Genomic DNA, 10631 nt, shown 5'->3' with positions numbered 1-10631 from the left:
GGCTAATAGCCACTGATGGACCTCTGCTCCAGAAGTTTATCCATAAGAACAGAAGATAAGCCAATGCTCGATCAGGCCAATGGCCCCTCCAGTCCAACACTCTGTGTCACACAGTGGTGAAAAACACCAGGTGCCATCAGGAGGTCCAGCAGTGGGGCCAGGACACCAGAAGCCCTCCCACTGTTGCCCCCCCCCCAGGCACCAAGAAGGCGGAGCATCACTTGCCCCAGACTGAGAGTTCCTATCTATACCTTGTGCTAATAGCCACTGATGGACCTCTGCTCCATATGCTTATCTAATTCCCTCTTGAAGCCATCCATGCTTGTAGCCGCCACCCCCTCCTGGGGCAGTGAATTCCATTGAGCATCACTTGCCCCAGACTGAGAGTTCCTATCTATACCTTGTGCTAATAGCCACTGATGGACCTCTGCTCCATATGCTTATCTAATTCCCTCTTGAAGCCATCCATGCTTGTAGCCGCCACCCCCTCCTGGGGCAGTGAATTCCATGTGTTCATCACTTTCTGGGAGAAGAAGGACTTCCTTGTATCTGTTCTGACCCGACCGCTCAGCAATTTCATGGAGTGGCCATGAGTTCTTGTATTGTGAGAAAGGGAACTGCTCTGTCCCGTGCATAATCTTGCAAACCTCGATCATGTCACCCCTCAGCCGTCGTTTCTCCAAGCTAAAGAGCCCTAAGCGCCTTAACCTTTCCTCATAGGGGAAGTGTTCCAACCCTTTTTATCATTCGAGTTGCCCTTTTCCGCACTTTTCCCAATGCTACACTATCCGGTCTGAGGTGTGGTGAGCAGAATTGCACAGGGCCTTCCCAGTGATTTATAGGGGGGGGGGGGGCATGATGATACCGGCTGATTTGCTGTCAATTCCCTTTTATTTTAATCCCCCCCCCAGCCTCCCTTGGGAAGCAGCAGCGGGCGTTTGCGGCTCCGGGGGCCAGTAACCCCCTGCCCTCGGCCGCCTTCCAGCCTCCCCGCGCCCACGTCGGGCCCCGGAGGGCAGCAGGAGTCACTCACCGGCGGCTGCACGTCGGAGCGGCTGCGGCAGCGAGTCAGGAGGAGGAGGAGGAGGAGGAGGAGAATCAAACCCGGTTCTCCCAGATTAAAATCCGCGCTCTTAACCACCTACAACAAACTAGAAAGTCCTTCCATCCATCAAGTCAAAAGGCCTGTTCAATTTTGTTGTGACCTTATTTAGGACAACAACAGGAGTTTTAATAAGCAGGCAGAGTCAGGCCGTTCCCTTTTGCCAGCCACTGGGCCCTTGAAGCTAGGATGGAAATTCTGCCAGCTGGAAAGCCCTGCCCTGGCCCGCCGCCCTCGGGGGGAAGCGGGAGGCAGCCCAGCCCAAGGGGGACAGCCTCGGGGGCGGACCAGTCCGGGGAGGCAGCAGTCCCGGGGCCGGCTGAGGCTCAAGAAGAGCGGCACACCTCCTTGGCCGACGGAGGGGGGGGGGCAGACCTTGGGCCGCCCGGTGGGTCTTCCCAATGCTGCAAGGCGGCGGCCGGAACCACCAGGGAGCTGCTGCTCGCCTTCTCGGCCTCTTCCTTCGGCCTACAGAACGAATACCCAGGCCGGGAGGCCTCCTTGGGTGTAGAGCCACTTTGGTGTGGTGCTGAAGTGCGCGGGCTCTCATCTGGTGATGATTCCCCCAGGCCACACGCAGCTGCCGGATGACCTCGGGCAAGCCTAGTTCTGACAAGTGCTGTTCTCTCAAGGGCAGTTCTGGAAAGAGCTCTCTCTCAGGGTGTCTGTTGTGGGGAGCCACTCTGAGACTCGGAGGGTATAAATCCAACCTCTTCTTCTTAATCTGGGAGAACCGGGTTTGATTCCCCACTCCTCCTCCACTGGCACCTGGCTGGATGACCTTGGGCAAGCCACAGTTCTGACAAGAGCTGTCCTTGAAAAAGAGCCGTTTCTGTCACTCAGCCCCACCGACCTCCCAGGGTGTCTGTTGTGGGGAGGGGGAGGGAAAGGAGTTTGTCAGCCACTCTGAGACTCCTTTGGGGAGTGAAGGGCCATGGGGTATCAATCCAATCTCTTCTGCTTAATCTGGGAGAACCGGGTTTGATTCTCCACTCCTCCACTTGCACCTGGCTGGATGACCTTGGGCAAGCCACAGTTCTGTCAGAGCTGTTCTCTCAAGGCCAGTTCTGTCAAGAGCTCTCTCAGCCCCACCTAACTCACAGGGTGCCTGTTGTGGGGAGGGGGAGGGAAAGGAGTTTGTGAGCCGCTCTGAGACTCCAATCTCCTCTTCTCTCTTGTTGAAAAGTTCTTCTGCTGGCAGAGATTCCAGGACATCGTTGCCCTCAATTTGGGGACTTCTGGTCTCAGTGTTTGCTCTGTGCCCAACTCTGGCGAAGCTGGCACTGTTTATTGCCACTCTGGGCGGTGATCTCCAAATATAAGGTGGTCATAAGTCAGAGCGGCCAGAAACGGTTGTTGAGGGAAGGGAGATGCCAACGCACCAGGTCTGGGAGAGAGTCAGAAGCATGGATGAGACTGATGAGGCATTCTGGTTGTGATTTCTAAGAGGCATGGAGCTCTCTGCCTTCCAAAGGGGAAGTCTCACTTGCATCAGTACTGGGCCTGGCCCCCCCTGAATCCCAACCAGTGTTCCCTCTAAGTTGAGTCAGTGCGAGCTGGCTCACAGTTTTTTAGCTTCTGGCTCACACATTTTTGTCTCTGCTCAAGAAGGAGGGCTCCAGAGCAAACTAATCTATGCAGCAGCCAAATCTCTGGCTCACAACTTTGAAGCCAGTCGGTCATCAAGTAGAATCTTTGCTCGCAAGACTCTACACCTTAGAGGGGGCACTGAGTTGATCTGCTTACTTCAGAGTACTTTAAGCATTTAGACCAGGGTGTCGAACTTATGTGTGACAAGGGCCAGATCGGACATAAATGAGACCTTGTTGGGCCCCTGGGCCATGCGTGTCATAAAAGGTAATGCCAGGTAGCGAGAGATAAACTTTAAAAAGGACACAAACACAAAGCAGGGTTTTTTTACTTAAAAATAAAAACATGCTTAAAACATTAGCGCTCTCTGCAATATTTTGTTTATTTAACAGTGTCTGATGACTGACACCTCTTGCTTTGAATTACTGCATCAAAATGTCTGTGCTGTTGCAGTCTTGAGTATGCTGTTCAGGTGTGCGTGTCTGTAAGCTGCAAACCTACGATGACGCAGCAGCAGCAGAACTGGAAGAAGCTGAAGACAGCCAGTTCCACTGCGGACCTGATAGAAGCCCTCCGGAGGCCTGATCTGGCCCCTGAACCACATGTTTGACACCCCTGATTCAGACCTTCTGATGAAGGGAGCTTTGGCTCCCAAAAAAACTCTACCCCGAGAACCACGTTGGCCTTGGAGGTGCTACGGAACTCAAACCGAGCTGCCCTGAACACGGCTCTGCCCTCTGGAACCGGGGAGATGAGCCTGAACGGTCACCTGGCCAGGTGAGGAATGAGCACCGGGGCAGGATGCGTTAGGATTTGGGGGGGGGGCTAGTTCGCATTCAGGCAGTTCGGGAGAATTTGTTTTTTGGCATTCATTGGGAGTCTCTGGAGAATTTATCCTCTGGGGCTGAGGAATCCGTATAAAGAAGGCGAAACGAAGCACTGGATCTTGGCTGCCTTAAAATCTTCATAGTTGCGTCGTCAGAATGAAGGAGCTGGATGGGATTTGAGCTTTGTGTCTGATTCCTTTCAACGGGGATTTTGTTTATTCTGCACTAAGGATAAGAGAGTCCCTTGGACTGCAAGAAGATCAAATCAGTCAATCCTAAAAGAAATCAACCCTGACTGTGCCCTGGAAGGCCAGATAATGAAACTGAAGCTCAAATACTTTGGCCACCCAATGAGAAGGGAGCACTCACTGGAGAAGAAGACCCTGATGCTGGGAAAGACTAAAGGTCAAAGAAGACGGGGATGGCAAAGGATGAGATGGTTGAACAGTGTCATCGATGCAACGAACATGAAGTTGAGAAAACTTCAGAGGACGGCGGAAGACCGGAAGGCCTGGCGGGATCTGGTCCATGGGGTCGCGGAGAGTCGGACTCGACTGTGCGACTGAACAACAACAAAGGATAAGAGATCCCTTTTCGTTCAGAGTTAGCTGGCAGTCAACACTTCCCGACAACCGCTGCAGGAGAGGCGGCCCTGGGTTGAACCCGAGACTCTCGGCACGCAAAGCGAACCTTCCCCACTGAGCCATGATGACCCCTCTCTGAAGGCAGGGGGTACTTGTCCAGCAACAAGATATTGCCAAAATCTCAGACTGCCCCCTCCCCAGGCCTTTTCCCCTTACCTGAAAGGGCCTTGGGTGCCCCTGTCTGTCCCACTGCCCCCCCCCAGCACAGGCAGTGATCGCTTTTGAGGAGTTCAGCCGAAGCACGAATTAGGACTTCCCATAAGAGCATCTGCCCCTCTCCTGACCCTTGACGCAGCCAGTGTGTCCAACCAGGGAACAAGGAGCTGTGAAATAAGCTTGCGGCCGGACTAGGGTTGCCAACGCTTGGTTGCAAAACACCTGGAGATTCTGGGGCCTGGAGCCGGGGGAGGGGGCCGGTGTTTGGGAAGGACGGCCGACCTCCGGGTGGTGAAGTCAAGGACGAGAGATCACAGGACAGGCTGAACTTCGAAAGAAAAACAACCGTGATATGATAACAGAACCTTGCAAGGGAAAAATATACCTTCTTTAATTATCCAATGAGTAACAAATCATTAAAGGTGTTTCTGAAGCAGTAATCTAGAAGGGAGCGGATTGCTGCTGGAGGCAGCACCTTCCAATCCGGAGAGAGCTGCAGGTGAGCGCGGGGACCCAGCTGGGACTCGGAAGGACAGGAGCAGAAGGCACAGCGTGGCGGTGTGTGCGTGGACAGAGGAGAGCAGGCACCCCACCCCCCAGCATGGCGGGAGAGACAGCAGGGCGCCAGAGGTGACGGAGGGGCGGATTCCATCACAGGACAAGGCGGGACCAACCACATTAGGCAGCCGTGTGTTCTTTGGCTGGCTCCTCCTCGTATGGAGGGGGCCCTTGTGGAGGGGCCGCTTCCGGATCCCCGACTGGGACGTAGTCCTCCTCACTGTCAGCCTGCAAATAGAGGGGAAGAGTAAAGAGGAGTCCCTGCTCGGGAAGGAGACAAGATGGCCAGCTGGCCTCCTGCCCCGCAGAGTCCTAGCTTAGCTGAGGCAAGGGCCGCCGCTTCAAGAGGGCCTGGACAAACCTTGTGAGTCAGCTCACAAACATTTCTCCTGGGAAGGTTTGCGAAGGCCTAAAAGCCATGCCCTCGACTTGCGGGAGGCACTCTCCATCCCAAAGGATCTCACATCCTCCCTCCCTCCCCACCCGCCATGCGCCCTCTCCAAATATTGTGTAATTTGAATATATTTATGCTTTTATGGAAGCCACCCTGAGCCCACTTTGCGGGGAGGGCAGGGTATAAATTTGAAATAAATAAATACCCGCAGGCCTGCAGCAAAGAGCGCGCAGGCCGTATCCGAAGCAGAAGAGGGCGATTCCCAGGGCAGCCACGGAGAAAATCAGCAGCAGGATCTGAACGCCACTGAAAATGTTCTGAGGAGGAAGAGCAAAAAAGGATTGGCTTTAGGAAGGCCCACAAGAGTCCCTCTCCAACACCTGCCTCCGCCTCGTCTACTTGTTCCAGCTCTTGAGGACACCCTGTGGACGGGCAGAGGCTCATGGACCAAATCTGGAAAGTCAGAGCCTTTGACTTGGCACGTGTAGCAGTAGCTACAAGGTCGCTGACCTGGTCTTGCTGAGCTTGCAAGCTAACCAAGGGCACGAGCACTTTTCAGCTGACCATGAACTCTGCTTAGAGTTACTTTCATCTTGGAGAGCTGACTGAAAGAGTTACAGAAAGTTAGTTGTTGTAGGTTTTCTGGGCTGTATGGCCGTGGTCTTGGCACTGGACAATGCCAAGACCACGGCCACACAGCCCAGAAAATCTACAGCTAATGAACACCGGCTGTGAAAGCCTTTACAGCATAGTTACAGAAAGGCTAGCTGAAAACTTTTTAATCCGAGGTTGAGATCGGCCTTCTTATCTTGCTGTATCAGAGGTAACTCATATGCACATGCGGATTGGCTCATTACAAAATATGAGATAATGAACAATCAGTTATCTAGATAATTTATTTCATTTATCTGTCTTTGGATTGATATCCCGCCCTACCCCGAAGGCTCACATGATTAAGGTAGACTCTTATGCACATGTGGATTATTAAAATAACTCATATGCACATGCGGATTGTTCATCATCCCATATTTTGTTTTGAACCAATCAGTTATCTAGATAATAATCACATGATTAAGATCGACTAGATTTAGCGAAATATAAGACTGATGTTTATCTATAAAAATGCACTCTGTGACCAGCCAATCAAGAGTTTTCTAGATTGAAGTCTCAGACGAAGACTAGATGAGATTTCTGGGTTCTTGACAATCCTCAAGGCAGTGAGACAAAAACCTGATTGGCTTTTAAGCTATTATTTGCTATAATTAGATTAAGCAGCTCTAGAACTTTCAATAATGTTTGCATTTGCCTTCACAGCATTTGTAGGGTGTATGCTTCTGCCCCCCCCTCACCGTCTTGCTCAAGAAAAAAAACAATTTCTCATCTCAATAAAAGATAAACGTTTCTACAGGTTCTCTGTCTGGCTTGCTGGTTACATTTCAAAGAACTGAACTTACTCCCATTACTCTTATCTATTATCAGAATTAAATTTTGATACCCTTCTTTAATAGATAAATCCTGGAGAACTCAGCTGCTAAATCAGTCCTTTGCATAGGCAAGCCTTTATAAGTGTTGAGTTCAGGTCCTGTGACTAGATGCGGGAGGGACCCTCTTCTCACGCAGGGGCCGGGAGGCCTCGGCAGTCCCTTTGGTGCCAGCAGGGGCAGAAAGCAGGGGCAGAAAGCAGGGGGAGGTCTCAGGGCCCCCCCCCGAGCTCCCCCTTCCGCAGGATCCCCCTTTCCTTCAACGTCACAGGAAGAAGCCCAGTCCGGGGTTCATGCTGCCCTCTCCGACATCGGCTCTAGCCCATGGGTTCAGAGGTGGCCCAGGCAGAGGTGGCCAGTGAGAGTTCCTGAGGACGGAGTTTTGCTTTGGAAATGCAACACATCTGGTATAAGTCACCACGCTGGGCTGGCTGGTGGCTCCCTCCCCATCCAAGCAAAGGCTCAGCCGGATTCAGCCCTTCTTTCTCCTTTCATCGCTGGACTCCCAAAGCCCAAACAACTTTCCTCTTGGAGGAAGGCAAGGAGAGTTTCACGGATAGCTGCCCTCGCACCAAAACTAAGCAAAGCTCAACTTCATTCAAAAGCAGCCAGCCTTCTGCACTCACTAGAGGGCCAAACTAGACGTGTTTGTTTTTAAAGAGTGTGGTTTGGGCTCCGGCAGCAGCACAGCCGCCCTTAGGGGAAGGGTTGTTATTATTTATTTTTTTTAAAGAAAAAGACAGGAGAGCCCAGAGGCGCCTGGAACTGTGCCATATGGAAGGGCTCCTGCCTTCCACTGCAAAGCTGCAGAGATGGCACTGGGGTGGGGGGACTTATTTCCCCATATTTGCTTCTCCACTGGCACACATACTCTGCACGGAACAGCAAAAGATGGGGAAGGGAGTCCTCTCGAGCGCTGCTTTGGCATGTGAAAACATCTCGGTGTGTGAGTGTTGGAGGATCCTTCCCTTCCCTTGCAGCGGCATTCTGAGCCCAAAGGGGCTCTCCTTTATTTTTTAAAAGCTGTTAACTGTAAGCGAGTCTGGTTTGCCCCCCCCCCCAAAACACAGATGAGCTCTCGCTGGTTCCACGCCCTTCCCTCCGGGCCGGGAGGACCACTGACCTAGCCAAGGACAGCCAGCAGCACATCTGGCAGGCAGAGCTCTTAGAACTCTGACACACACCCCTCCCAGAAGGTGGCCAGGAGGGCCTGGGGGTGGGGGGGGGGGGGAGAAAGAAAATGTCGGGGGGGGGGTTAAGCCCGTGGAGCCCCTGCCCTTGGGGGGACACTAGAGGAATGGCTCACAAGGTGGTCTCCAAACCGCCCCCCCCCCTCGGTCACTCACTCACTCACCCAGCAGCAGCCCCCGCGTCTCTCGCTCAGCACACAAAAGGAGCCGGACACCACAAACTGCAAAGGAAAGGACACTGTGGGTGGTGGCGGCAAGACCCTCCCCACTTCAAGGGGGGGCAACCTCCCATTTTTCCAGCTCTGGCCAAGTTATAAAAGCCCAGCCCAAGGGATCTGAACCCCCCCTCCCATTCCAGAGCCCCAAGGCAGGGTCCTTCCCTCTGGGCCCCCTGAGCTGGGAGGGAAAGGAGCCGGGCCTCTGACCCCTGGATGCCCAGGCCACAGGGACCCTCCCCACCCTGCCAGGGCCTGGATGCCCCTTTCGGAGCCCTCCCTCAGCACTCACCAGACTCCCCATCCAGAAAGGGGCCCCTGATCCTATCACTGGAAGGTAGTCATTCAAGAGAAAGATCGCCCCCCCGAGGCCCAGGCACATCACTCCAAGCAGGATCTGGACCCCCTGCAAGGGGAAAGACAACCCGGTCAGCGCCAGGGGAGGGGGCACTCACGGGGCAGCCCCTGGGGAACCACAGAGGCAGGGGGATCTCTTCATCTCTGCCCCCCGTCCCTTTCCCCCTCACTGACTGTCAATCCACTCTGCAAGTGAGAACCCGCCCTGAAGGCCAGAGAGGAGAGGCCTCTGAGCATGTACAGAATGCCCTGCCCTCGGGCCCAGAGGCTGAGCGTCAGCAGCTGATCGAGACGTAACTGCCCGCCTCTCGCCTGGTGCAGAGACTGCCTGGTGTTCCGGGCCCAGACTGAGCTCCGGCACAGGAAGCCAAGAGTGCCCCTTCCTCCGCAAGCAGTCCCTCCCCTCATGCCCCCCCCCATGGCCTTACCCCCAGCACTTTCTGCTCCCCGGTACATGGGGCTCTGCCAGGGACCGGGGCCGAAGGCTTTGGGGTCTTGGGAGCAGGCGCCTTCTGCCGGGGCCACTTCCGTCCTGCGGCCGCCACGGCCTTGACCAGGTAGGCCAGCGAAGACTCCTGGCAGATGTTGACGTTCACGACAGTCCTGCCGGATCCCTCGACGGAGGCCTCGGCCCCGTTCACCTTCACCAGGCTGGCTGCCATCGCACCCTCTGCTCAGGAGCCCGAGGAGAGCAGCAGGACACACCTGGGGGGACATAAGAACATAAGAGATGCCAATGTTGGATCAGGCCAAAGGCCCATCCAGTCCAACACGCTGTGTCACACAGTGGCCAGAAATACCAGGACGGACGGACGGACAGAAAGAGGGATGCCGAACAGTGAGACGGAGCATGTCAGATCCTAGATAAGGAGTACTCAACCACAGTCTCTGGAGTAAAATGAAGAGCTTCATTCAAGTTCTAGGCATTGACTTGATCTGTGTCAGATCTAAAGCTTTCTGGAGCGCACAAGCCAAGAGATGGATGATTCAGAAGACATCCCTCCTCAGACCATTGCATAGCATACGTCACCCATTCAGCCCGCCAAGCTTTGAGCCGCACGCTCTCATGCATTCGAGGGTGAGCCTCTTTTGGCCTTTGCTTGCCTTCTGGGTTTTTTTCCTTCCATCTTATATAGGACCTTTCTTCTTCCCTCTCTTACCTGGGCTTGGAGCTGTAGCAAGTTAACCTTTCTGGAAGTTAATCTGTTCACAATACATAAATGTGCCTACAGGAATATGTCATGTAAGATGTTTATAAGAAAAAATTTCTTTCTCTTGGCACCATTGGAGTCAGGTCATCTTTGTAATTTGTTGGGACACCATATTTCCCTTAACCAGAAAACGTGGAAGATCAGCAGGCCCAGCCCGAGGTTTTTTTGCGCCCTAGGCGGGGCTAGCTTGTGCTGGGGCCCCCCAGGTTAGGTTGCCTTGTGGCGCCCCCCCCTCTTCATGTTCGAGCTGCCGCCAGCCTTCCTTCCGGGCTGGTGGTGGCTGCTTTATTATATATGTTAGAAATATATTCTGAAGAAGGAAAGTGGAAGGAAACGACAGCTGGGGGCTTAAAGGAGAACTGGGACACAAGAAGAAGGCCAAAGAACAGGGAAGGAGGAAGGCCGTTCTCAGGCGGCCTCCTGGGGCTGAGGACGCTTCTTTCAGCAGATCCCTTCCCGGAGACGTCCCCAGGTGGTGAGAAAGCCCTGGCAGAGCGCGGCTTCCCCAGCCAGACCGCCCACCTGCCGCCCCTCACCCACACGGCCGCTTCTCTCTGGAGCCAGCCTCCTCCTCGTTGAGTGGCCCGAGCCCCTCTTCAGCCTGGCGAGTGGCCTGGTGGGCATGGCCAACCAAGTGCCCCTCTCCTTCCCGGAGGCCTCGAGCCAGCCCTTCCCCATCCCTTCGGGCTCCTCAGTGCAGTTCACGCTGCCCGCCTACCCGCCAGCGGCCAAGGGCTCCTTCCAGCTGCCCATAATCCTGGACTACCCGTTCCCCCAGCAGCCGCCGGTGCCAGGTGAGCTGGGCAGCCTGGAGCAGAAGCCTTTCCACAGCCCACCGCTTTCCACCATCAAGACCCTCACAAGCTTCTTCCTCGCCGACCCATCGTCATGCGGGGGGGGGGGGGC

At 54.4% G+C, this 10631-nt stretch overlaps 1 protein-coding gene across 1 annotated transcript in view; it reads right to left on the bottom strand.

The window, feature by feature from the left end:
• Window positions 1-8094: 8094 nt before the first annotated feature.
• Window positions 8095-10631, bottom strand: part of LOC107118607 (membrane-spanning 4-domains subfamily A member 15-like) — a 5491-nt gene continuing 2954 nt past the window's right edge. Inside the window, exons 2-4 of the mRNA XM_015420970.1 lie at window positions 8943-9219; window positions 8450-8563; window positions 8095-8163 (exon numbers count right to left, since the gene is read on the bottom strand). Of these exons, the coding sequence (XP_015276456.1) occupies window positions 8095-8163; window positions 8450-8563; window positions 8943-9176 (417 nt within the window). The 5' untranslated portion in view covers window positions 9177-9219. The remainder of the gene's footprint in view (window positions 8164-8449; window positions 8564-8942; window positions 9220-10631) is intronic.

Source organism: Gekko japonicus, unplaced genomic scaffold (genome assembly GCF_001447785.1).
Source record: "Gekko japonicus isolate JY-2015 unplaced genomic scaffold, Gekko_japonicus_V1.1 scaffold3343, whole genome shotgun sequence".
NCBI lineage: Eukaryota > Metazoa > Chordata > Lepidosauria > Squamata > Gekkonidae > Gekko > Gekko japonicus.
Note: the sequence above shows the minus strand (reverse complement) of the source record. Positions and strands in the feature narration are given on the sequence as shown.